At 45.3% G+C, this 27,932-nt stretch overlaps 1 protein-coding gene across 11 annotated transcripts in view; it reads right to left on the reverse strand.

Annotated features, from left to right (window-relative positions):
- Nucleotides 1-2,382: 2,382 nt before the first annotated feature.
- Nucleotides 2,383-27,932, reverse strand: part of KCNQ2 (potassium voltage-gated channel subfamily Q member 2) — a 73,807-nt gene continuing 48,257 nt past the window's right edge. For 4 of the 11 annotated variants that reach the window (XM_030963104.1, XM_030963105.1, XM_030963102.1 and 1 more), the window contains 5 exons: nt 23,786-24,009; nt 22,875-22,983; nt 22,215-22,346; nt 13,614-13,737; nt 2,383-12,911 (listed from right to left, as the gene is read on the reverse strand). In XM_030963104.1, coding sequence (XP_030818964.1) covers nt 12,204-12,911; nt 13,614-13,737; nt 22,215-22,346; nt 22,875-22,983; nt 23,786-24,009 — 1,297 coding nt within the window. In that variant the 3' untranslated portion in view covers nt 2,383-12,203. Of the gene's footprint in view, nt 12,912-13,613; nt 13,778-19,327; nt 19,436-21,892; nt 21,935-22,194; nt 22,347-22,874; nt 22,984-23,785; nt 24,010-27,932 lie in introns of those variants that run through there. The other 7 variants (XM_030963103.1, XM_030963106.1, XM_030963100.1 and 4 more) reach the window with 5 other exon arrangements.

The following is a 27,932-nucleotide window of genomic DNA, read 5'->3' on the forward strand; positions in this document are numbered from 1 at the left end:
TGACTCGTCTCATGCTAACAGTCCTTCAAGGGCAAGGAGATAAAATATTTGCTCGCGAAGTTTTGTATGAAAAGTCTCATGTTCCATTATTCACTGAATCCCTTATTCATGCCACATTACATAATCTTTTAAAGTGAGTCCCATTCCCTTTTCCTTCCACTTCAATTTCTGTCTGCCTTTCTCTTTAACTATGTATTATTAACTTCCTTATGTAAAGAGAGTGACCACCTTGCTGAAAATGGCTTCTCTTTCCAGAAAGACACTTTATGCCCAAAACCACCATTAAATTACTATTGATGGAAACAGGGTTTCATCAGGAAACAGGAAACAGCTGCCAAGAAAGTAATAAGGGTAAATTATACCCCAGAGCAGAGCTGGAGTAGCATTTAATGGATCAGAGAGATTTCATTCACCATTCTGCCACTGAGTTATTGCACAGCTTCCTAAAGGCAAAAGGTTTCTGCCCACCCTGAGCTTGAAATCAAAATGCTGGAGTCAGGTGTTATTAGGATCAAAAGCTGGGGTTGGCTTTTTTTCACCTTGGACTGAGAAGTGTCAGCTTTGGGTGTCTCAAACACAGTGCCCAAATGTAGGACTAAGGTTTTACAAACTGCTTCTTAATCTTGCAACACCTGCTTACCCCTCCAGTGAATAAGGAAGAAATGTTCCTTTAATTTTCAAGGAGAGTAAATGTTTTAATTAATCAGCAAACAAGGCAAAAAAAAAACAAAAACAAAAAAAACAAAACAAACAAAAAAAAAAAAACAAAAAAAAAAAAAAAAAAAAAAAAAAAAAAAAACCAAACCAAAAACCAAAAACCCAGACTGGGATTCTGCTTAGGAGCAGAGCACAGCAGAACTTTTGGCAATGAGTTCATCCTGCAGAATTCTCTCACTGCATATACAATTTCAAATAACTGTGCTAATTTGGAAAAACCACTTTTACTTAAATTCTGAGGTTTAGTTAGAGTCAGGGGGCTGTGAAGTTTCAGGGGATCATTGCTGAGTTGCTGAAGGTTGTTGTCACAGTTCCCTGGGGCCCAGCTCTGAATATCCTGATGGGCCAAGAGCTGAACAACACTGAGGGCAAATAGTTTGAGTAAAAATCAGTTTGCCTTGAGGAGTTTTATCTGTGAGGAGACAGGTAGATGTGTTCCTATGATGGCAACTGCTCTCCTAAGGAATATAAATAGCTTCTATTTATATAATTTTTTTTCCTAAAACTCCAATATTTACTTCTGCTGCAGGGAAAGGGCCTTCTTGATTTTTCCAAACTATCAGGAGGCCAATACCCAAGGAAAAGCAATGCCTCCTCCTGCTGGTCTCCTCTCTTGGCTTGGCAAATGTGAGAAAAGGCTGCAGGTCTGCTTGGCAGCTCTGCTCTGGCACAGCAGGTGCCACGTCTGGCTCCTCCAGAATCCCTGTGGGATGCAGCAGGACAGTGTTTGGATGCAGCTCATAATCCTGTGCAGACAACTGGGGAATGTGCCTCAGCAAGCTGAGAATTTTCCTGTTTATCTCAGTGGTGTGAAACCTAATGAGATAAAATATAATGATGCTGTTGAAGCCCACTCAGAGCGCTGTATCCATTGGGAAATGCTCACACCTGGACTTCTCTAATAGCTCTGGGGAGGATGGAGCTGCTGAAGGCTCCCAGCCAAGGGCTCTGGCACAAGCAGGGGCTGCTGTGCCTGGGCACGCTGTTCATTCTGCCAAGCCTCTGTCACTGCCTTGCCCAGATGACTGGCAGGCTTTCTAAAACCCAGGCCCTGAATCATCCAGATTCTCATGCTACATCATTCTGGGAAAAAATATCAGCATGGAGGAAGGGATTTTACTTTTTCCTTTTCACTTACAAAATGGAACTGCTGTTTTTTTCAGCCAAGATCACTACAGGAAATATTGTCAGTCAATTCACTTCACTCCTAGACAGTGCTCCAAAATCCAATTCTTTTGATTTAAGGCTGATGCCTGGTAAGCAAAGTCACTCATGGGTAACTCCCTTGCCAGTGCCATTTCTTGGCTCTGAACCTCAACGACACCAACCTCCATTTTTAGCAGGGTGATAAGGAGTTGGCACGGGGGTGAAAGGCTTCAGTAACCATCTTTTATCTGCCAGGATGTGGTTGATGTTGAACCTTAAGAGAGTCAATATTGTTAAAGGACTCTGAAGGGCAGTGTCCTTGTAATTAAGGGCATCTGAGATTTATGAGCTTGATTTTATACAGGAGAAAGAAAAATATATTCCAACATTGGAAATGAAAATGTGTGGAGGTTTAATGTCAGGAAGTCAGGTCCCCATTTCTCTTCTCTTCATCAGCCATTAAATACATCCCCAAAGTACCAAGAAATCCCCATAAATAAAGAAACAAAGAGAGCAGAAGAAGTGCAAAGAAAAATAAATGTGTATTTCATCTCATGAAGGTTAAATCTCTGGTATTTTTACTGAATGCAAATTTTCCATTCTGATGCTTCGAGGCTTAAATTAATGATTGTGATTATTTAATTTTCCTCAATTTCCCTTCCAGTTGCAACCGTCGCTGTTGGTTTTCACACCACACATAAAGGAGTTTTGCAGCTGCCACAGTCATTCCTGTGAAGGTACAAGCTGACCCACGCTCAGTGCTTCAGTGTAAAAGTCTGGGCTACGTTGCTTTTCCACGGTGCTCATGTAAAACCATGTATGACTGTCAGCTTCTAGCCAGTCCCTTAGGAAAACTACAGGTCCTTCCCTTGGCACCTGTCCCTATAAAATGTACATTGCACAAAGTCATGATTGAAATGTACAGAGGAAATTACACATTCACCAACAGAAAAATAAAGGAAAAAAAAAAAGAAGAAGAGAGAAAAGAAAATCCGATTGCTATTTTACAAGAGAAAAGTGTGTCTCATTCCATACATACAAAATGTTTTCAAATTGTACATAAGTACCAAAGGCATTATGAGAGATTCTTTGGAGATGAAACGAAAGTGCAAGAAAGCCAAGGCAACAGAGCAAATGAAAGGAAGCAAAGCAGCAGCTGTCTTTGCTTTCTAAAGGACAACCGAACTTCCCGGCTCAGCCCAGCCCCGGCGCCTCCCGCGCGGGATTCGAGGGCGTGCGGCCCCATGATCCTCCCGGCGGGAAATTCACCTCTCAGCTCTCACTGTCAGGACAAAAACGTGAACCATTTTTAGCCCAGCTAAGGCCAAATGAGCCAGGTGCTGTTATAAACCATGGGAGTGTCAAGGTATCTCAGGGAAGCGGCAACACACTCCAGCAATGGATGTACCCTCTGCTCAGTAACCTGTTCAGGGCTGAAGCAGCTCTTACAGCTGAGAACTTTGGACCCAGAGATGAATTTCAGGCCAATGCAAAAATTTGATTACTATTTATTCAAGGCATCCAGCAGTATTAAATCAGAAAAGTTGCCTCTTCATGCCTTTGTTTATTTAGATTAAAGACTGAAGGCTAAGCTCTACCCAATATAAATCTTGTATCTGTGAAAGTATTGGCAAAGCTCAGTCCTAGAGGATGATTCATTTGGTGAGGCTGGTGAAATCTCTGTATAGGGGCTATTGAAATCTGTGGGCTGACCTGCTCGGAAAATGAGATTTATTGGTTATAACATGGTCCTTTCTTCCATAACTCTAAGATCAAAGATGGGCTTTTAATGTTTCTTTTCTTAAACATGTCTTACCTAAGGGCTTTTTAAATATAGGCAAAGGTAAGACCCATGGGGCACTGGGATCCTCTGCTTGGGCAGTAGGTTTGTGGGAGACCCTGGCACTGCCCTCAGTCAGCGCCGCTGCCGTGGGACACCCTGGCACAGCACATAAAGACTTTGCCCTTGGATCTCCAAAGGCACAGGACAACTGCTTGGCCACACATCTTAGGAATGGGCTTTTTGGACTTGAAGTTGGCACTGGCCACTCTATTATATTTGTTTGTTTGGAAGGAAGCCAAAGAAATTATCACTCAAAGAACTGCATCGCTCTGCTGCATGAGCTGTGCTGCCTTCAGAAGTGGGGTTTCTCCTTGGGATGGCAGTCACACGCCAATCCCCTCTGCAAATCTTCCTTTTTGACTGAGACAAATTATTGAAAAAGTAATTTGGTTTTATTTTACCCACTGTCTCACCTCCAAACCAGAACTTTTCTTCCCCCCTGTGCATCTCAGATGCAGCTTTGTCTGTTTTGATAAAGAACACGTGTGCACACGTGTTCATACCCACATGCACACACAGCCACACGTGGTGCATGTACTCAAACCACATGCACACGCTTCTGCAGCCAAAGTTGTGTTGTCCTTTTATCCTGCAGGTTATGACAAAGATAAACTGTGAGCTTCATTCAATCTGTACAGAATTTACAGTTCAGATGAATAGCAATGAAGAATATATAGGAATACAGTAGCTGTTAAGTATTATGGGCTGTGTGTGTTCGTTTTGTTCAGGTATTTTTTTAATTAACATCACAGAGGCAATCTCCTATTTTAGCTTACTGATAAAATCTGTTTAAAGAAGCATTCAAATGCAGTGAATTTCTTAACAAAACAGGATGTTCATTTTTTCCCTTTTCCCAGTTATGTTGAGTCACATGACAAACCAGGCAGGTGACACTTTGGTGTCTGTTCAATGCACATAGGTTGATTACATGTAGAGATACCGATCAGCACGTGGCATGTAATGTGCAATCTGTGTGCAGTACATGTGGATAATGTGCCAAAGTGACACCAAGCAAGATAAATTTCATAAATACAGTGTCTATACTGAAGAAACAGGAATATAGTTTTAGTGTGTGGAGTGTTGTTTCTGTATAAGAACAGTGGCACCCACCTATATGAATTACTGATAAAAGAATAAAACATTTATAAGAATAATTTCTTGAATCTCCTAAAGCATTTGATACACCACGCAGCAACTGCAGCTATGCTTAAAACCTGCTCTTGATTTAAAATAACAAAATCTATGTCATTTATCAACTATATCTTCTTTTGCCTTGGTGTTCCTGAAAGTCTCAGGTACTCTACACTGTGCGTGAATTTTTTGAGAAAAAGTGAAGAGATGTCAAATTTTAGAGTTTTGGGGGGAGGGAAGAGTAACCAACAAAGAAAGGTCTCCATCCTGTCTGCTGACAGGAGCATGGGGTAATTCCAGCTCCAGGGAAGATGCTGGACTAGTGTGAATAAGCAGGCAGGACAGAGAGACCTGTCACCAGCCTTGATGACTTGTCCTCAGGTTCTCAGCAAGGCTGAACGTGCTGTCTGTGGAGAGGCTAAAGAACCACATCCACACCTGTGATCAATCCTTTTCATGAGCATCACTGCATATGGAAAACACTGGATCATGGCCACTGTGTTGGTCAAGTTTAAGCAATTACTGTGAAATGCTGCTGCTGCTCTAAAGGGAGGTGCCCATGGCATGTTAAAATAAGGAGGTATTTTCCCATCGCGGCTTGCAAGGCTTGTGCTGAGCTTTTCTTGTGTGGAGTGGGAAGAAAAGAGCATCTCTCCACGTCCACAGTCATCAGTGTCAAATGGAGCTGAAATTCCCGCAGAGGCTTTGCTGGCAGTGTGACATTCAGCCTTGTTTTGGGGTCAGAACCATCCAAACTGGAGGCTCTGGCATGGCTTCTACCTGAAATCATTAACCCTGCCCTAAAATTATAGGCATAGCTGCAGGTGAAATCCAGCCTGGGCTTGGCACTGAGCTTTGGAAAGCCTTGCGGTTTCTCAGAACCAGGCAAACAGATGCTGCTTGAACAATCCACCTGCAGCTGTATTTACAGGAATTAGGAGAGGGCAAAGTGCTTCCAGGTTCATTGGCAGCTTTGGGAACAGCACAGCTTGGACCAGCTGCTTTCCAGCTCTCTCCATGACTGAGCTGGAGCCTGCCATGCACAGCCACATCTGTGGGTTGCCAAAGGGGACAAGGGTCTTGAAAACAGCTCTGGCTTCAGGGAGCAAAACCATCCCCACTGGTAGAGCCTGTGAGCTCTCCTCAGAGATGTTCACCTGGACAAGAAAACCTGAGCCAGACCTCATCCCTGTTTCACTTTAATCAGCTAAAGCCATGGGGACAAACCCTCACAGGGCACAGAGAGACAGCACAAACCCCATCCCTGTATGGAAAAGCTCCAGCAGAACAACCAGGGATGTGTTGAGGCCATGGTGGCTCAATGAGGAAGCAAATAAATGGCCAATAAAAAGCAAAACTGTCATGTTAACAAAACACAAAGGCTCTCTGGTGCATCTGGTGATGCCAGGCCAAGTCTCAGAGCAGAGTTCTGGAATTACAGCTTCCCTGGTAAATAGTCTGGGCAAGGAAGGGGAGGATATGGGGTCAAACTCTGTCATGGCAGCAGTGCCAAGAGATAGGAGAGACTGCAAACACCAGCAAGATGGGCAAACCCTGAAGGCCTCATGGCAGCCTGGTATTGCAGTGGGGAGAACACTGGCAAAATGTTTATGGAGATGAAAATGTAGCTCAGTGCCACTCTGTAAGGAGAGTGAGAGATGCTTCCATGAGGAATGGTTATGGCACAGTTCCAGGGTGTCTGAGACCACCAAGGCTGTAGAGAAGGGTGGGTGGAATTTCCAAAGAGTGGATTCCAAGGTTTGGAAGTCACCTTCTCCCCTGCACCTCGGGCTGTGCTGCAGGCACAAAAGCACACGGCACCCCAGGCTGGATGCAGGTGAGAAAATCCCATGGGAATCAAACCAGACATATGGCAGGTCCCACACATGTGGGTTCAAATGGCATCTTTGAAATGAAGACCAGGCCTCCATCCTTGGCACTGCCTGCTCCTCCAAACCCGCAGCAAGGGCTATCTGGGATGCACTTTTTCAGAGGCATCCAGATGGAAAGGAGGTTGTGACACACAGCCAAATACAACTCATATTTTCTCCTCCCCATTTACACATTTGAAGGAACCACAGGTACAAACATGTTGGTTTTTTTTACCCCGTAGTCACAAGCAGTAGAAATGGAATCTGTGCATGCTGTATCAGAGGGATGGGGTGATGACCAGTTGCAGCATGAAAGACACTTGGTATATCAGTGTTACCTACAGAAGCACCGCAGCACCCTGCCAGGTGGCTCCCTGGGAGCACAGCCTCTCCCCAGGGTGATGCTTTTGGCAATGTTCACCTTGTCAGGTACTACAGCAATCTGGGAGTGCAGATACAGCTGGAGCATATTGCTGTCTACTCATCTCAGGCTGCATGCAGTAGCAGGCAAAAATTGAGAGTACAGTCAGTGAGATAGTCCAGAAAGCACATTCATAAGTTAAAAAGGTTCCCGCTGCTACCTAAATTGAAAGCGTGATTAATAGTGTATCAAAAGGTGTGTGATCCCTCTCCCTCTAGACACTAAGGTAAGGCAAGCAGTATTGTGTCACTGGGGCATCAAACACTAAGATATACTAAAGAAGATTCCTATGCAGTATTATTATCCTTATTATTAAAAACCCACCCTAATGTTAAAAAAACCAGTGAACCCACACCCCTGCACGGAGCAGGTTCTGCTCTGTGAGGCAGAAAAGTCGGGGTGTTTGTGTGCTAAAAGCAAGGGTTTGCTTTCACACCTCTGAGCAGCAGTGACCCTGCAGGGCTCGGAGGGGCTGCTGCCCTCAGCCCTCCCCACAGCCTTCTCCTCAATGCTACCTGCAGCTGAAGGAGCTTTTGTATCTGATTTCCTTGTTTGTGGCTCAGGAAAAGGAAGCTGATGAGAACAGAAGAGGATGGAGAGGATGTGGACGTGCAGCTGTGGGTTGGGAAGAAAATGTTGGATGCTCAGGGTTCACTCACCCTGAGCATTCACATGATGGAGAAACAGAAATCCTTATCCTGCTCCTGGGCTTTTTAACATTCCCAATAAAATACTCACTGCTAAGGGTCTTAGTATGGGACAACTTTGGGTAAATGCCTTAGGAATTTCAGTTTCTCTTTTAATACTTACATTTTAGTCTTAGCAATAATGTTGCTGTGACCATGGTGGTCTGTGGATATCAGGAAAATGAGGTTTCCAGTGGCTCCCTCTTGGGAAAAGTATGAGTGAAGGTGTTTTTCTTTTCTTTTGGGCAATTATCTGTAAGGGGAGCATTTGTTTCTGAGGTGATGCTCTGGGTTCTCAGGTAGATTATACAAACTTTTTCTAAAAATTTGCATAATTTAAAATTTTAAAAATCAATAAAAATGTAAAAATATACCTATTTATCAATAAATAGCAATGACCCTGCAAAATTTATTTGGACCTAATAAGCATCATTTGAAACAAAATGCATTTTTAGAAAATCTGATCTATCACATTGTCTAAAGAAATAGAATGGCTTTCTGAGCTGGGTGAGAGGTTTGGTTTTGGTAAGCTCCTTGACATTTTTTGCTTTAAAAATTGTTGTTAAGAAAATGGGTCAACAAGGAAATTCACATACAAAATCTGCACTTGAGTAACATTAAAGTCCCTTCCCAAATATTGGGAAATTTGACTTATGGCTGCTCCTCTGTCTCGGGGTCACATTACGAAAGGCCACCTTGCAACATCTCCAGCCACTTCTCCTGTGCAGAGAACTCCTCAGACCACCTCAAATCACACTTGGACCCGAAGGGCCCAAATATTTCATGTCCCAGCCCCAGGCTTTGCTCCATCCTGTGTGTGGGCCAATTGCAGGATTTCTTTCCAGACCTAGACCCAGATTATGGGGAAAAAAAAACCAAACAGAAATTTCTTGGAAACCAAAGCTCAGGCTGTGGTCCAAGGTCATGGCTTCACATTCAGCACAGACACACCTGGAACCAGGCTTGGGCACAGAGCCCAGTGTGGGCATGGGCAGACATGGAGCAGTTCAAGATGGTCTGCTGGAAATTTGGCTTTCACATCTTCAACTCTCTTTGGAGTCCTCTGTCCACACTTGGCATTGCCTAGAACTTGTTTCTGTCCTCCAAAAATACAGAGTAAGATTTGGGAGAAAGAGGGAAGCAAAGAGTAGCCCAAGAGAGGCTCAGCAGAGGGACAAAGTTTGCCTGTCCACCCTTTTAAAGGTCTTTGTCATCAGGACTGCCTTATCAGCAACCCAAAACTGATTTATTTTCTTGTAGTCTGGTGGTTCTTGCAGGAGACTGCCACCAGGAATGTGTGGTACAGACATGGGGAAGATGAGTGATTAGAAGGGAAGACTTTTCACAGTATTGGACTGTGATTTAGGAGAAGAATGAAATTATTTATGTCAATAAGCAACAAGCAGGACCTGTCATTGTCCTGTCATATGCAGGCTTAAATAATTTCATTGAAATGATGAGCATTATTTGTAGCTAATTCTAGTGTAAGTTAACCCCAAAGTCCATGGGGTTTTGCCTGGGTGAATGAGAAGTGATGATTTATGGCATGGTTGTGTATGGAGGTGTGCAAGAATTTCTTTGATATGATGCCACAGAAAAATAGATCTCATACCTTCAAAGAAAACATCTATGTGAATTCTGTGTGAAATGTGTATAAAACCAGCTTTTTGCAATCACTGGTTAAGGGACAAATCCAGCAACTTTTCAAGGTACAAGTCAAAAGATCTTTATAGATTCCCGTGCAGGAAGTTGAAGAGGAAAAACTCAATTTTTCCTATACAACCCCTGAAGATGAGCTTTAAGGTCCCTTTCTACCCAAACCATTCTGTGGTTCTGTGAATGGATGATTCTGTGATTCTCTCACTGAAGACCAGTCATGTACCTGTGCTGCAATACGGCTGCATGGCATCATCCTCATCCTCATCCTCATCTGGCATTCCTGCCTCTATATCATACCTCTGTGCCAAATTTCTAGCAGGCCTTGAAAAGTAATTGCAAACAAATAACAGAATAAATCTTTTTTATCTCCGACTTGGACAAAATCTGCAGTGAGCAGCTGGCTGGAGCAATGTCGATTTTTGCCTCACCAAATGCAATTTCCATTCTTGTGGTCGGTAGAAAGCCCAGGCCACACATTTGATTTAGGACCTGCTGACACTTCTTGTTCTAGCAGAAAGGATCTCATTTTGGAATACACCAGAGGCAAATCTGCACAATTTACAGCCATTTGGCATTTAAAGTTGTCACTGTGCGGAAGTCAAGGGCATCGCTGCGTTAACTCTGCACAAAGGAATCTGGAGCCAGGAGGAGTTTTGGAGCACAGAGAGGGAAAAACTGCAGAAGTTAACAAAAACATGGTTCAAGAGGGGAAAGAAAGGAACTAGCGTGGCTGGAAGCCCAGTTTCTCCCTAAGAACAAGGTTTTCCCCTCCTGAATGGTGAAAAATGGCAGGAAAAGTTGTGAAGATACTTCCCCCTTCCTCATTCCATTATAAGACCTGTGTGCTGGCCCTGGGCACTAGCAAAATAATGGTTTTATTTCCTGTCTGCGAGTTGTCAGACTTCACCCACATCTTCCCTAAGGCCAAAATTATCCTGGGTCTCCCCTGGCTGCTGTGTTTGTTCAAGCAAACAGGAGGAGAGAAAAAGGCTGTGAGTCTCCCTTCACCCCAAGCAAATCAATGTCCAACCTCTCAAAGGCCACACAGAAATGAAGCTGTCACCTAAATAGCCTTAACAGGCTCTTGATATGACACAGGGGAAATGTCGAAAGACAGGGTTTGAAATCACAGCAGAAAACACGTGTGGGATTTGGGCTGTGGATGCACAGCAAGGTTCAGAGGCACAATGCCAGCCATGGTGTCCCAGCCCTGGAAACAGATCCCAAACCAAACTTCTCCTGATCCATGCCCTTGCAAATAAAAACCCCTACACCAACTTATCCATGTAAAGCATCACTTTGTGGCTTTGTTTTGGTCCCAAAAGAAACTTGGAGCATCACTTTTTCCCTTGCCTTCCCCCAGCTGAAGGAGCTGCTGAGGTTCCTGGTAGTGACACAATGACCTTTCCAAGAGGAAGTGCTTCCACAACGAAATGGAGCAGACGGGGATTGGCACAACTTGCAGGCAAGCACGGGCAAGAGGCTTCTGAAAGACCATGAAGAAAGAAAGCAGAGCCTCTTAACTCAGCTTGAGGGATCCAAACAAACCAAAGGATGTCCCGAGAATGTGGGGGTGAGGTTCTTGGCAGGGCAGAAGAAGAAAGCAAAGATTTTCACGGGCATAGTGTGTGCAATAAAGTGTTCAGGCACAATGCAAACTGTAAGAAAAGTGCCCACTCTGACCAACAGGGCTTCCAGAGGGTGGAGCTCAGCACTTCACTCACAGCAAGGCAGGGACCACAGCATCCTGCACGTCCACCCTCTCCCTTTGCCTGGTGGCTGTGCCTCCCCAACAGCTCTGCTGGCCACGAGAATGGCTTGGGATCATGGCAGCCCTCCAGAGGTGTTGCCTTTGGTTCATCTTTGCTTTCAAAGCAACCCCAAGTCCCTTGTCAGCAGAAGGAGAGATAATTAAATATAATACATGGTTAAAAATATAAAAATCCATCCCCATAGTGTCTCATCCTCCTTCTCTGTCTCATTTCTCTGCCCTCTGGATTGTCCCTCTTCTTGCACTCAAGCTCATATTTCTGAGTTTTTCCCAAGATGGGATCATTTCCAAACTGCTCTGGTTCAGAGCAGTACCTCAGCAAGTCCCACTTAAGGCCACGTCTGCTGCTCATGGAAATATCCCAGCCACCATCCCTCTCCTCCAGGGATTTTCCATGTATTATATTGGAATTATGTCACCTTCCTGACAGCTAATGAGGAACCATGGGGTAACAACCCCTCACTATTACACGTGCCCTGAAACCTAAGCCAGAAACAGACACATATTCTCTCTGTGACTCCAAAACACCTAAAGGTGAGATCAGCTCCTGCCACGACATAGCAACTCCCACCTAACACTTGTCAGCCACCAGTTAATGTGATCTACAAAAGCCCAGGCTGGGTGATTTATTCCTGCCCTGCACTTCTGAGGATTCCCAAGAAATGCAAATTGCCTACTCTGCGCCATGGAAGTTTCACCTTATGATCTTAGAAAGAGAGTATGAAAGAAATCTGGACTTCACGGCTCCAGTTCGCTCTTCACCGTGACCTCTTCCACAAGTGCAGGCTCTGACCTGCTTGTCCCCCCAGAGTAAGCTGCAAGAAAGTATCTGCCAGCTAAGGGTGTCCTAGAAAGAGGAAAACCTTAGCTGTCAATCTCCTTGAGAAGTTCGACGCGTGGGCAGCTGGAGCGGGCAGCTGCCCGCGCTGGGACGCGGCTCGGCGGCTGCAGGGAGGCTTCACTGCCGGGGGGTTGACCAGCCCATGTCACTGAAGGGTCCCTCACCCGTGGCCGACCTCGGGGGGGGACCACAGGGTGTGCAGAGGTCAGAGTCGGTGTCTGACTCCCCTTCTGCAATGTAGGGTCTGATTTTGGCCACGGCTGCATAGCAACCGTTGTTAAGGATGTCCAAATTCTCTTTGGACTGGGAGATGCTAAAGCCGCTGAAAGAGCGCTCCAGTTCCTCGTGGTCCACCGAGGGGATGGAGATGGACGTGTCGCTGTCTCTCATGGCACTCTCGTGGTGTTTGGTTGTAATGTCTTCGTTCCTCAGGTACTCCGCGCTGCTCGCCCGGTGCCCGCCGCTGTAGGCGGACAGGGAGCGCTCGTGGGAGGGCGGAGGCGGGATCCGGACCAGCGAGCCGGGGTCCCCGATGGGAGAGGAGCCGTGGCTCTGCCGCTGGCACGACGTGGAGGGCGGGCAGGCGTTGCTCGGGGCTGGTGGGGCGGAGAAGTTCTTCTGACCCATGGAGCTGGTGGACCTGATGATCTTGATGATGCAGCCGTTCTTGTCGATGTGCTCCCGGCTGTCTTCAGGGCTGTGGTAGGGAGGGGCCGGGTCTGGTTCTTTGGACCCAAAGTAAGCCTCTGTCTCCGTTGGTGGGATGCCCATCCGCTGCATGTAGATGTTCACCAGGAAGTCCAGCTTCTTCTCCATGGACTGAACCTGCAAAAACACCACAGTTCCAGCACTACATGCAGGCTGAGGCACATTAACATCCTGAGTATGGGTAACTTCCATTCAGGCACAAGTGTGGGGCTGGGCTTCATAGATCACCTCTGCCTACACTGACCCACAGCATCTCAAACTTTTAGTGAATATTTAAGTGTCCTGTTCTGAAGGGTTTAATTCTCCCCCTTGTTACAGGATTTTCCTTGTGCTCCTCTAATCTTTATGACAGGCACCAAGTTCTAGAAAGGCTGGAGAACTCTCGCTTCTACCAGCTCCTTCCTTCACTTTGTACCTGTCTGAGCTCAGAAGGCCATTGGGATTTCTAAGCCTTATGCTCTAGGAAGATTTTAAATTTTCAGCAAGGCCAGCAGCTCCAGCAGCCAGGCTCAGGGACTCATTTGAAACGTGTCCAGTGCGGTGGCAAAGAAACCAATGTGCTGTTTTCAAAAATAATGCAGGCTTTTGACAAACTCACTAAACTAGACTCAAAGTGCCTGGTTTGAAAGCAGCACTTAGGCTTCCAAGGCATTTAGTGCCTTTTCATAACATCCACCTTGCTTCTTTTTTAAAGTATTCAGGGCTCGCCTTTTTTTTTTTAACTAAAAGGTAACATTCCACTGAAGGAAAAAGCCAAGGAAAAACCAACACAATGCATGCAACGCCCTCTGACAAGAACCCCTTCCTGACCCAAGATACCTGTTTTTCAACTTTTCCAAGCCTGCCCATCATGCTGGGGTCTTCGGGCAGCTCCCCTTCTGCCGGCCCTTTGGTCCGATCCTTGTCGGTCATGGAGGATCCTCTCCCAACAATCTGGTCAACTCTACCGGGATCAGAAAATCCCCCCACCCCCGGAAAAGGACCTGGAGTCAGTTGGAGGCAGCAGGTGAGGAGGGCGCTGCTTGTTGTGCCTCCACGGGACAAAGCAACAGCCTCTCTCCCAGCTAACACTCCAAATTACTCACAGACACGCAGTGGCACTGAAGTGTTAATTCAGATGCAAAATTCAGAGCGGTATTAGCAGAATTTGAAATTATCCATTTCTGTTTATACAGATAAAACCTGGCACATTATGCACAGTAAATTTACCCACTGCAAAGAATTTCTTTAACTGGCTTCCTTCCAAATCGATTAACTTCTTATTTGCGCTGAGAAATTATTGTTTTGGGGGAAGATCAAGTTTTCTGTCTAGCAAATATCAATGGGATCTTTTTCAGTCTTTGCAGCAGTTTCCTCTCCTCCATGCAAATGTCCATGTGTAATTCTCATGTCCATGAAAATAAGCTGCTTGTCCTAAGATCCAGACAAACAGGTGCAGTGATAAATGTTTTAGTGGAATTACATCAAGGCTGAATTTGGCCAGAACTCACCAAACATTCCCAAACTGTTTTCATCTCAATGCAGTTCACACTTCTATTGCTAGATTTACAGTTTTTTATTAGCAGGGCTCCCAGCTGGGAGCAGCAGAGGAGGCTCCTGCCAAATCAGCTGGGAAAAGTTACCAGGCACATAATTTGGTACTGGCTTCTTTACACATATCACATTTGCACTTCCTTATTCCCAGTATGGAAACACCTGGGTTGATTAACAGCTCCATAGGCAGGGAAAGGAGGAGAGCAGAACCAGTTTGGTATCTGGAATTCAATTTTATTAGAGACATCAAATATAAATTTCTGGAGAGCAAAACAGTGGAGCTTCTTGATCCCTCCAAAGTTTGGGGAGCAACTAATTTTTGGACTAACTTCTTAATGGCAGCCAGGTTTATGGACTAATTCTGTGCTGGGCAAACTTTACTCTTGCATAATGCACCAAATGTAAGGGTGGCAGGGGGAAAGAAGGGTTAATTAATCTGACTGAAACCAAGTTGAGGAATCTTGAGCAAAAACTCAAAATGCTTCTTACACAGTTCTGCCGTGTGGGCCATGGGTCCATGCACCAGGAGGAGGAAAAGGAAGGAGCTGAACACAGACAGACAGGGGAAAATGAACAAACAAAAACCAAGGAAAGGAATGAGACGTGAGGCTATTTCCAACACAAGAGCCACCTGTTTGCTTCACATTGGACAGGGAATTCATACTGATGTTGGCTGTTGACACTGAGGGACAGGTACCAGTGGGAATGGACCAGCGTGCCTCCCTTAGCTTATATTAGAGCAACAGCACTTTATAGCACCAGATCTGGCTCGAAGAGATGAAGTGGATGAGCACATCATACCAAAGACAGAAAATATAAGCCAACAATTGTTTCAGAGTTTAGCTTTGATCCCAGAAGCTACTTGATTTGGGCAGGGATGTGACAGAATTCTGTTCTGCTTAAAAAGCCATGTTTGATCCTTTGCTTAGCAATATAAGCACAGGAGTACAAGAAGCACCAAGTGCTGGAATTACAAGTGTGAGGAATATGCATGCCTTATTTCTCTCTTGTAATGGGAGAAGGAAGTCACTGACATTTACAGGAACTCCCCACGAAGGATGCAGTTACTGACAGGACAGACAGCACAAGAAATCCTAGGACAATGTCGTTACCATGTAAGCAAAGAGCTGTTAAATTGGGTACCTCGGGCTACCCTGGTGGGGAATCACAAGCCAAGGCGTGGTACAGCCACTGTATGAACTCCTCTCCTGTATGCACAAGCAAGTAGACTGGTAAAAGAATGAACGCGAGTTTAAAGAGGCCCAAAGTCTAAATGTTATTGTGTATTGCAGAAGGCCGAGAACAATCAGGGTGCTCTGTCCTCCTGTCGCATCCAGCACCACAGTGACACTGTGAAATATGTCCACCTCATGGAAATGAGACGTCCCTCAGGAGCTGTGGAGCGGAGCAGGGAGGCAGGACAGACTGTGACACAGAGAGGAGAACCCAACATTGCATCCTAACCCTAATTCTAACCTTGCAGAAATCAAGGCAGGACTTCTGCTGTCTTTCATATCTGAAGAGAAGAGCTACCCAGTGAGTGACCCTCACATGGCCCATTCCAGGGCCCAGCTGGCAATTCACAGCTAGAGTGATCACTAAGAAGAGCACTGAGTTGTTGCTCACCTTCAAGGACACAACTTGCCTTTAGACCTGCTGGGATTTAGGAGCAGGGCTGAAGCCCTTCCCAGAGCTCACCCATAAAGCACTCAGAAGCCCTTTCCCATTATGTAATTGACACCAGAGCCCAGAATTCCTGCTTGATTCATTCCCTTTTTGTCTGTACCTGAGCACAGCCCTGACTCCTGGGGTGGTTGTCTCCCACAGCTCTGAGGAAGCAGAGCCAGATCCCTCCTTGGAGGCAGAGCAGCACCAAGGGTGGTGCAGGGGGCACCTCTGGGCCTGTGGATTCAGTGCAGGGAGGGGAGAAGGTGAACCAAGTCCTTCTTTCTCTATGGGAGAAACCAGTCTCAAGGTCTCCTACCCCTTTTCTTCCCATGGCACAAGCTGGAGCACAGGAGAGTGCTCCTACCCTCAGCAAAGCCTAGATTTCATTTGTGCCTTATCTGATACAAGAGAAAAGAGGAAATCATTGTGAGCTCCCTCACCTGCACCTAGCTGAGGACCATCAAGAGCAGGAGGTCCTTTTAGCCATTACAAGATTTTGAGATTTTGTCCAAACTTGGGCAACAAAGCTCAAAAGATGAAGAAGAAAGAACATACTCCACTTTAGGAAGCAGAACGGGATAATTTATGTTCTTACTGCATGACAAAGGACCAAGAATCTTCTGGGGGGCCCACCCCACTTCTACACTACAGGCCATGGGGAGATTTGTATCTTCTCAACACTCAATTTTGCTGTGCCAAATACACATGTGCAGAGGGAAGAATTCAGCTGAAGCTTTGGAAGAGCCAGCCAGTTCTTCCTTTCCTGGCAGAAGAGGATTCAGAGATTTCTAAGGATGCACAACCAACTGTGCCATCTGCTGTCCTTGGTTGGCTCTGCTGGGCCTCAGTTTGGGAGGGAGAGAGAAGAGGGGATTGCTCTTTAAAGTGGACTTTACTGTCTTTCCTTCTTTCTAATGGTACAAAAAAAATGTAAATTCTTGCATCAGCCACAGTGCAGGTTTTCTCATGCTTCATTATGCTTCATGCTAACAGTGCATGCAAAGAGGTGTAATTTGTCACCCTCGGGCCAGAAGCAGACATCAAAAGGTCAAACGGCTCAAATGATATAAAAATGAAGTGTTTGGGAATAGATAGTCAAGTATTTTCCTTTTTTTTTCCTTTATCTCTTATAAATTTTTGTAAACAATCCAGGCATTGAAGCCAAACCCCCTTCATCCATGTCACAGGACTGGCTACTTACCCCTTCATTTGGCAATAAAACTTGCTCTGGACAAATTTAGATCAACAACTGTTTTCTAAAAATTACAGCTGAGATTGCACCTATTCTAGGCTAAATCAGCTGATCAAGGGAATTTAATCCAAATTGTCTGTGTGCAGATCATGGAGCAAACACCACCAGCCAAACCACAGCTGTGGGCACCTACCAGGATCCCCCTGACTTTTCTGGGAGCTGCTTGCAGAAAGATTTTGTCTGAACTGAGCAATCCATAGGGTGAAGACAGCTCATGGGACATCCCTCCCATGATGTTTCTCTGGGCAGAATTTGGCTAAAACAGGGGGTGCAGACTGAAAAGGAGAGGCTGGAGCCATCCATGGGGACCTCACAGGACAAAGACCACGGCAGCAGCAGAGCCTGACCCAGGGTTTTTGGATCTGGGCTTGGGGCTGCTCAGAGCTCTGGTTCCCACCCATCAGCCCCCTGAGCATCTCACAAGTGCTGCTGGTGTCTGTGGGAGGATGAAACTGCCAAAAATTAAGTGTGGCACATGCTCTTTCATGGGTGGGATCAGAGATTTCAGCAGCCTTCTGTATCCTACTGCTTTTTGCAGGCACAGCTTGTTAAGGGGGAAATGAAAAAAATCATTGGAAAAAGGAGAAATTACGAAAAAAGTCTTAAACATCCCAGTAGCCCTGTGGGCATGTGCAAAGATTTTTAAATCAGTATTAGAAACTGTATAAATGATGGGGGGATGAAGCTGATACAGCAGCAGTCTTGGACTGAATTAAATAAATATTCCATTTTGAGGCCTCCTCCCCTCAGATCCATTTATCACCTTTGCTGTGTGTGAGGCACAAGTTTTCATACGAAAATCTTGCTTTTAGTGAAGGCTTGTCGGACATATCATCCTAAAGGTTAAATGCAACAAAATTGATTTGAATATGTATTTTTAAATTTAAATATAAATGTTTCTTCAGATAGCAAGGTTATTTTGTTTTCAAAGACCTCTTTTGGCAGGGAGGAAGAATGGGAAAAACTACTTTTCTGAAAGCATTTTTTTTTCAAGCATAAAGCTTTGGGCTTCTAGAAAATTCAATTTTTTTAATGTTTGAGTGGGAAAAGGTAAGCTTTCAATATTCTTTTTACTTACATTTCTCTAGTGAAGATTACTCAGAGCAGCTTAAATAAAAATCAAGAGATTTGTCACATATTAGCTCTTAGGGAGGCAAATATATTTAGGGAAAAAATATTTCAGGCTAAGCTTACTGCATTTAAAAATCACCTACTATTTCTGCATGGAAAATTACTTTCTGGCAAATATTTACACCTGCTTTGAGCTCTACTGGTCTCAGTGCAAGGAGAAAATACAGCCCAGCTCATGGCCTCACTGCCCAGACCTCAGAATGCCCGTTGGGAATTTTTGTGAGAATATATTCCTCATTGCATGAGCTTCAGATATGGTTTTACTTAGAGAGAGAACTTAATGAGAACTATCTCGCTCTGTGACTGAGGGCTGGGTTTGACTCCTGCTCCTTTTGCTTGGATAATCAAGATTGATTTCTTATTTTTCAGAATATGAGTCCCATGGTTGTAGTATTTTAACACAATTTTTTCCTCCATGGTCAGCAGAGTGGCACCAGGAGGAAATAGAGATCACTGTTTTCATCAGCTACAAAACACTTCATTCTTACTTTGCCCACTGAAATAAACTCATTTCCTTGTCTAAAGAGCTGCAGAGGCTCCTTTGCTTGTGTGTGGATGGTGTCATCCTTTAGGAAGTGGATTGTTCACTTTATATTGGCTTTGTGGGTAAATGTTCCACCTTCTACGTTTAAGGACAGCCTCATAAAATATGAGATCTTTTAAAAAGATACAATTTAGCTTTCTAACACCTCGAAGAAGACTGAAAATAGGAAATAGGCTGGCTGAAGAACCGATGGTTATTGATGACTGAACGAACATCCCCTTTTTCGTTCCCCTCTGGCTTGAAGGCAAATCAGAGCACACCCAGAGCAGCAAACCCTTGTGAGCCATGATTTAGCAGGCTGCACTGCTAAGTGAGAAATGCCGTCATATAACTGGCATGAAAGGGGTTTGACATAAAGCAAATGAAAAAAATTCCGGAGAAAGCGGCATTTTGGTGAATCCTAACCTAGGCGAGTACTGGGGAGACTCTTTGGAAGAATACATGGGTCCTTTGGTTGGATACTTCTTATGCCGGGGAGTTGAAGGGGGTGGGGGACCCACAATCATATCTATCCTGGCAAAGTAAATAAGAAAAAAGACACCAGCAAAATGCATAATGAAGCAACACGTAGAGAAAAGTTGGTCAGAGAAAAGTCGCGGAAAGAAACAACTGGCAAACAGAAGGACAGGGAGAGAAAGAGAGAGAAATTGAAAATATATTCCGCTGGAAACAGAAGGCTCTTGCCTACCACCTGGTTGTTGGTGAAAAACCAGTCTTACCCACCTCAGGGCAAGATTTGGAGATTTAGGCACCACTGCATCATCATTAGGAGCTCCCCCCACCCCAGATACAACAGGCACCATGTTTTACCCTCTGGAATATATTTGCATATGTGTGGCAATATCCCATTGAGGTGGCTGGATATGAAACAACATATATTCATCCTCCTTTCAGTTCCAGTGCTAGAGAACACATCCTCAGCTAGTTCAGGGAAGCATGAGCTGCTGGGAGTCGGCGAGGAACGCTGCAGGGCTGGATAACTCAATGAATGGGAGACATCCATGGTTGGCAAGGTGTCAGGATGGAACACGAGACAATGTGAACACAACACTGAAAAGAGCACATTGCAGACACAGTGACAGAGGCTTTACTGATTAAAGAGGAAAGTACATGTAAACACCCCAGAAATGTGCTTGGATGCAGCTTTAATCCACCACAGCCCTATCTAGGGGAGGTCAGAGCCAGCCCTGCTGAGCTGGGCTGACAGAACATGGGGCTCTGATTGATGAAGGAAAGGGACACTAAAATATCTGTTCTCCAAGGCGCCCCATGACTCCCTCTCTGGGATCCACCAAATGGTGCAGGGGCCAACACTGGCCATGGCCTTGTCTACAGTGGGCCCTTCCAGTGGTACTGGGCAGGTGCTCAGCCATGGGACCTGTTGGTGCCCAAAGGGTGGCCCCAAAGGGGTCTGCTCCCATCACCACCACTGATCTCCTGCTCTGTGGGGACAGTGAAACCAGTGAAGCTGCCTGGATCCCAAATCCAGATGCTTCATGCTTTTGAAGCAGCCCCTGGTCCTCCTGGCTTCCCTGTGAGAGGATGGGTGGTGGCCTTGTCCAGCCCCAGAGCCTCATCCTCACAGTCCCAGACCTACAGCTAAGAGGAGAATCCAGTTTGGTCTTTGAAAGCTGCAATTCCATACCCCAACCTCCCCAAAAAAGTAGACAACCAAACTGCTTTGTCTTTGCAGCACATGCCCCTGAAGGACTGGGGAGACCTGGATGGGTGGTGAGGCAATCTAACACAGCCCTCAGGGTACTGGGGACTCAGGCATCCCTCCTGGAGCCAGCAGAGATGACAACCCCAATGCCCAGGACTCACTGCAGAGGTGGCCTCAAGGCCTCTTGTTTCAGGTTACTAAAGTTAGGAAATCTCAATCCCTTCCCTCTCCTCTTCTCCCTCTATATTCAGCTACACATCTTGGATCCATGATCACTGAATTTGTTCAGAACAGGAGTGAGAGGCTCACAGAGAGGAAATTCTCCAGGATATTTTGGTCTCCATTGCAAGGGAGAATGTTCCTTCTGGGAAAAGCACAGTGTGCAGCAGGGCTGAGAAAGTTACCTCTGCGTCTTGAACATCAAAAATAGCAGAGTTAAAATGGTCTCTGAGAGATTCATGGCAGAACAGAGACTCCTCTTTTTCCCAAGACAATTTTCCTACTTCAGTCCTGAGGTTCATGTCAGCTGTTTGCATACACAAACACTTCTTTTTTCTTCACATTTGCTGACTCTACTGGGGACTTAAATGGGTCTGAAATGAAAGGAAAACTTCCTCAATGGCTTCTAGGGGAAGCTGGGCTGCCACAGCCATCAAGGGAAGCAATTTCATTCTCCAAGTGTAAAAGCAAGTGGTGTATTTTTTTGACTGGAGATTGCCCATGGCCAAGCCCTGCCACAGTTCTGGGTGTCCTTCAAACCCTGCAGAGCTGGAGCTACTTCTGCTGAGCCAACACAACCAGGGCTGTTGGAGGCCTGGGGTCTACTTTTCCAATCAGGGCTGAGAGAAAAGTGGTCAGACTGAAAGATTAAACTTTGATCCTCTGTACAAGGAATCAAACTTCTGTGTTTGAGGGTTTTTTTTTCCTCCAGAAGAAACAGGGAAAACATGGAACCTTCTCGGTTCCATTTTTCCCTTTCCACATTCCTTCTCCTATTAAAATGAGTACATCTTGCCCTAAAATCTGATCACAGAAGCTGAAATGCAGCTCAGCTAAACCCCACCTACGTTGGTGGGCTTGGATGAGACACTCCCATCTGCATGGATTTTCAGCAGACTGTGCCATCCGAGGAGGGATTCCTCCTGAAGCAGCTCAGCATCCCAACGGTGGGAGGGAGCTGCTGCCTCCTCACTGCTCTCCATGTCTGTGGCAGCAGGGCCAGAGCCAGGACACCAAATTTTGGCTTATTTCACTCCCAGAAAGGTACCAAGTGACCCACATCAGCCTTAACCCTGGGGCACCAAAACTTTGCACCCTGCCAGGAGGACCATGGAGATTCCCATATTGGGATATACCATATTGCCAAAAGTTCCCAAAATAAAGCAGGAGGATGAGCCATGATTTCTGTATGTCCTGAGATGGGCAGCAAGGGAGTTTTAGGGCAGTCCCTGCCCTAAAGACCTGCTTATCCCTGTGGGTCCCAGCCATAAGCACTGACATCTTCCATGGGGATTTGTCTTAAAAAGGAAAAGAATAAGCTGTAGCTGCAAAGAGAAGTGTCTCTCCTGAAAATACCTCCACAGTGAACAAAATGCAGTAGAAAATGAAGCAAAGAGAGGGGTCTCTTGCCTGGCCTGAAGGTTTTTAATCCGGGAGAGCATGTCCAGGTGCCCAGCTGAGTACTGCTCGATGACGTCCATCACATCGTAGGGCCGAAGGCTCTCCTTAAACTTGCGCTTGGAGACCAGGAACCTCATAATGCTGCAGGAGACAGAGAGCAAAATCATCACACATCCCTGGGTGCAGCCTGACCTGCTTCATGGCAGATAAAAAACACTGCAGGGAGCTGCTTTGGAAGGAAAATGGAATAGATCCCAACCCTGTGGGTTTGGGAGAGGATGCAGCAAGAGGAGAGAGGAAGGGGATTGCGGGGGCTGGTGGCTGAAGCCCTGTCTGCACCAGGGGGTCCCTGATGCCCCTTGGACTGTCATCTGTGCGTGTGCTCTCTGCACCACTTTTAGAAATGTCAGCATTACATTCAGAGCTGGTGAGAACTGTCATTTGGATGCATCCCTGCGGGGGATTTTCCTGTTTCTCCATTTATTCCTTTCCTAAGCAAAAATTGCCCTTCCTGGCAAAATTGTCTGTAAAGCAGGGCAGGCCACCCAGGGGAAAAGCAGCCTGCAGCACACACATGTCAGCATTTGCCAGCACTTTTCAGGCTTTACACTTCTCACTTTTCTCTATAATTGATTTTTCTGGAGTGCTTCCCCCCTCTCCCCCTCTTACCACACTGCCCTGATGCTGACTTTGAGCCCTGGTGTCAAATCTTCTGTCACAAACTCGCAGTTGCAGCTTTTGTTCTCATCAGGAATGTCTTCTCCAGGGAGGCTTGCTTCTGGGTTTGGGACAGGGAAGGAGAAACACAACACGTTACTGTTTCCCGTGCCAGTGCTGCACAAGGAAAGATGAGGCAGATCACAAACAGCAACCCCAGGGGAAGCAGCAGAGGAGCCTTTGCTGAGCATCCAGATGAGAGCATTTCCCAGGATATGCTTAGGTGATACTTGCAGTGCCAACTGCAGCTCTCACATATCCCTGTATCAGTGAATCCCAGTATCATTTGGGTTGGAAAAGCCCTCTAAGATCATTAAGTCCAACCATTCCCCCAGCACGGCCAAGCCCAGCCACTAAACCATGTCCCCAAGTGCCACATCTAGATGTGTTTTAAATCCCTCCAAAAGGTAACTCCACCACTGCCCTATGCAGCCTGTTCCAGGGCTTGACCACCCTTTCATGGAAGAAATTTTTCCTAATATCCAACCTAACCCTCCCCAGCACACCTTGAGATCATTTCCTCTTGTTCCTATACCTGACTCTTCCTCCTTTCCCCATCCTTATATACAGAAATACAAACAAATTATCATGGGTATCAGAAGGGGTTTTCTTGCCTCTTGTAATCATCATTGACAAGTTTGGGTTGGAAGGGACCTTTTAAAGGCCCTCCAGCCCAACCCCCTGCAATGGGCAGGGACATCTTCAACTTGATCAGGTTGCTCAGGCTACTCCAAGCTAAAAGACTGGGAGGAGAAGGAGTCCCAACACCTTGGCTGGCAGCTCTGCCCTCCTTAGGTGGGTGGGGAGAGGATGTTGGGGCCAGCTGGGAATTTAGGGTCCAGCACAGCAGCCCAAGCCCTCACCTTCCGAGTTCTGCCGCGACGCCGCTCCCTTGATGCGGAACGCTTGCCGGGCTCGGCTGCGGTCTCCGAAGCTCCAGCTCTTGGGCACTTTGCTCGGGCTGTCCTCGATGCTCTGGTCAGCACTGGGGGACCTCCTGATGCCCTGAGCCTGTGGAGAGCCTTTCCCTTTGGTGCCAGCACCGCGGGGACTGGAGAAGACACGATCTTTCAAACTGACCTTCTGACTGTTCAGAGAAACACGTTGAAACAAAGACAAAAAGGAGACAGCAGGAGGAGTCATTCTGGAAACCACGCAGTCCTTCCCCACCAGCCATTAGAAACCAAGAGCACTTCCAAGCAGCAGTGACATGTAGCTTTGCTGTTGGCTTGTCTTTTTTTTTTTCTCCAATATGTATTTTTTATTTTTATTTTTGTTTTAAAGAAAGCATTGTAGAAATGTTTCCGTCATCATGAGTGAAATGGGAATGGTTTGTAAGAGAGAGAAAATAATGAGGACTTAAACAGAAGCCCCTCATGGGATGCCAGGGCTGGCGGGACAGAATGACATTAACAATGAGGTTATGATTCCTTAAATCACTGATCAACTCCGATTACCAGTTAGGAAGCTTTTCTTTCACAACTGCCTTCCAAAACACTATGGCTAATAAGAAAATACCAATTAAAAAAACCCCAAGCCACCATCTTAAAACTTTTGTGCGAACACTTCATTTCTGGTGCTCAGATCTGTCCTTTCCCTTTCTTCACTTCCTGTAATTCCTCCCTCTTAAAACATGATCTGCCCCCTTTATATATTCCAAAAAAGTTCCTCTTTATCCAGTTACATATTGAAACACATAAATACAAACACTGCGCCACTCCTCTGTATCCTATAAAAATCCCATCTAAAAGCTATCTGCCATCTCCCTCGAGGTCTGCTATGGCTGTCATAAACATGGAAAGCAAAATTTTAAAACTCCAGAATATGGCACTTTCGTGCCTCTTTTCCTACTAGAATCCTTGCAATTATGGTGAAACAGAGATGATCTCTCACTGGGAAATAGTGACCACCCTGCTCTAATTAGTTTCCAAATTCTGAAATTTGCATTTAAAGCCTTTCACCCAAATGAAGATGTTGAATTTTCATGTGAAAATCTAAGAACAAAGAGATTTTGTGAATCTTTATGAAACCACAAACTTTATAGAGACAGCACTGGGGAAAGCAGACTGCAAATACTTTTGGATCATTTCATATTTTCTTAATAGTAATCAACGATTAAACTCCACTGATTAGAGCTTGGACAACCAGTGCGAGATAGCTGCACAAATAGCCAATATTTTATATATAGGCATATCAAAACTGAGTGAAGACAGGGATTGAATTCCCAACATTCTGTACCATTGCTGCAGCCACTTATCATTCTGCTGCCAACTCTCTGCCGCTATTTGCGGGAAGAACATTTCAGAAATTTTAATTTCCACATCACCAACCAAAGACCTGCTTTTCTTTTTTTTTTTTTTTTTGGTGTGTCTTTCAGCAACACCAACTTAAAAGTCAGAGCCCCACGGCCCTTCTTTGTCTTCAAAACTGGCACGAGGTTCTTCAGTGAGAACTTGGCTGCTGGTTTTGAAGCAAAGCAAAACGCCGCTCCCTTTTCCCAGCCGCTGGCTGTTCCCTGCTGACAGGAGCAGACACCAGCTCCGGCCATCCAAGGAAGAAGATGTGACTCGAGGACACTCAGGGAGCAGATTTGTTGACTAAGAAGGTGCTATTTTTACAAAGTCACTTTACATTGCAAGACAACAAACATTTACAGGGAGAGAAAGGTGCTTAGGCAGCATTTTGCAGAATTTTCTGGGGAGGGCATCCCCTGGGCTGTGGGGAAGGGTTGGCTGCAGTCACAAGCTCAGCAGCAATTTCACATTGAAAGATGGGTTGGATAGAAAATAAAATTTGCTCGTGACCAAATTATTCCAATTAAAGACAAATTTTAATTCAGGTAAGTGCTGGGGATCGAATTTCCAGTGTGGTGCCCATCTACAGGGTCCGTCTGAAGGCCATGGGATCAGCAGAGCTGAAATCCAGGTCAGAGGTACAAATCCACACAGGAATCTGGGAAACATCACCTGCCTAAACACCTTTCTGGATGTAAGCCTTCATTACTACTGCCACCAAAACCATTGTACATAATGTGCCAAAGGTTTAAAGGAAATTCTCACTCTGAGTTTCTTGGGTTAGAAACCAGATTGAAATTTCATCATTTGATTCTAAATAGGCCAACTGGATCTTCTTTCTTTATTTTTGATGACTTTAAAGAATAATATGTTTTAAATCCACTGTGTTTCAGTAGTACTATTACTTTGAATTACCTTTTTAAAAAGTAAGTTTTATAAAAATGCTTTAGCAACACAGCAATATTCAGGATTCAAAGTGATCTTTTTGTGCCCTATCCTCTGCTGAGTTTCTCCCATCACCAATCCCAGCATAAAACCAGTTGCCTTTCACTGAGTATGGCAGCGCCTTTTCCTTGGAGCCTCTTTTCCATTCCCACAACAAATGTGCTACAAATGTTTGCAGGAATCACAAAAAGCAAAAAAGAAAGGGTTGAACTTGGTGAGGGATACAAGCAAAGAGTTTCAATCCTGAGAGCATGAGGAGCAACACATAAAAAAATCTCATAGAAATCTGATGAACAGTTAAGATCTGGGTGGGTTTTGTTCCCAAGTTCTCACTAAGGAAAAAAACCCAACACTTGATGTAACTTCTTTGTTTTAACATAGATGACACGAGACACCATGAAAAACTTATAGAATTTTTCCTTCTGCCATGCAATTCCTCATTGGAAATGACACCTGGAATCACATGCAAGTACAATCCCTGCAGAGGAGGATGCTGTTGGGGTCTGCAGGAGCTGGTAGGAAAAAAATCCCAAAGAAATACAGACATACATAGGGATATATGTTGTCAGCTAATCCAAGATCATGTTCTCACTCAACCAGAAAGTCATGCAGAGGGACAGGGATGCAGAGTGCCTCAGAGAGGTGGTGTTGGGATGTCACTCCAGGATGGTAATGAGCCCCAGTTGAGTGGGAGGTGTTGGTGACACGAAGGTGAGGACAGCAGGGACAGATGGACGCTCACAGTCGTGACAGCGGCGTGAGCACAGGGCAGGAGCTCTGCTCGTGCCACGGGGAGGAAGGGAAAGGGAACTGTGGCTTTGCAACCAGAGGCACAGATTAGGGGAAGCCACAACAGCCTATCAGGTTTAAATCACAGGTTTAAATCAGGTTGTGATTTAATTCTAGGTACACTCCAAGTAGCATCTATGAAAACAGATTTGATAGCAAAAAATTACCTTTCCAGGCTGACTGTGGGGAAGGTTTATAAATATTCAGGTTTTGAATTTAACAAAGGATAGAAACTGAGCTGATTGTTCTCTGTTGCCAGTCAAAAAATAAGAGTTCATGCTGGAGAAACTGGATGATGCTCACTGCTTTAGTGGGCTTTGCATTTTGGTTAAATCCAACTGCCCAGCACTCAGCAGAGAAAGGCACAAGTACTGACCTTCAAAATGAGCTGCCATCAGCCTCCTTAGGATGCCAGGGGTTTAAGCTCCTGTTTTAAATGCTCTGGTTTGGGGTTTATTCCAGTTCTCTATAGTATTAAATCAGCACTTTAAAAAAATGTGGACTCATTACATTAGCAGTAATTTTAGATCAATAAAAAGTATCAGTTGTAAGGTCTTGTCATTGATTTTAAACAATGCTTGAGCCATTACTTCATTTTCTTCTCAGCTAGCCAGAATGAGTCGGACTAGCACAGACTCAGATCCATCTCTGCATCCAAACTCAACCAGTATCAGTGCTCATTCTTCTGAGAAGCTGTGGCCAGGAGAAAAAGGTTGTCTCCTGTTGGTAAATAAGGGGCTTTTTCTAAATCAAGAGTTTGTGCTGAGCTTGTGGCATATGAGAACAACTGATTAAAACCAGGCAGGAATGCCAGGAGTGAATGATGGCCTTTGTGACTATCACAGGGCTCCAGTCTGCTTGCTGCTGTAAGAGGCAGACAACAATTACTGGAGACATGAAGGAAAGGAAAATAAAACTGTGTATGCAAAATTTGCCACAACTAAAACAAAAACCAAGAGAGGGTCTGGCTCAAGCTTGGTCT

The sequence above is a fragment of the Camarhynchus parvulus genome, chromosome 20 (assembly GCF_901933205.1).
Source record: "Camarhynchus parvulus chromosome 20, STF_HiC, whole genome shotgun sequence".
In the NCBI taxonomy this organism is placed as follows: Eukaryota; Metazoa; Chordata; class Aves; order Passeriformes; family Thraupidae; genus Camarhynchus; species Camarhynchus parvulus.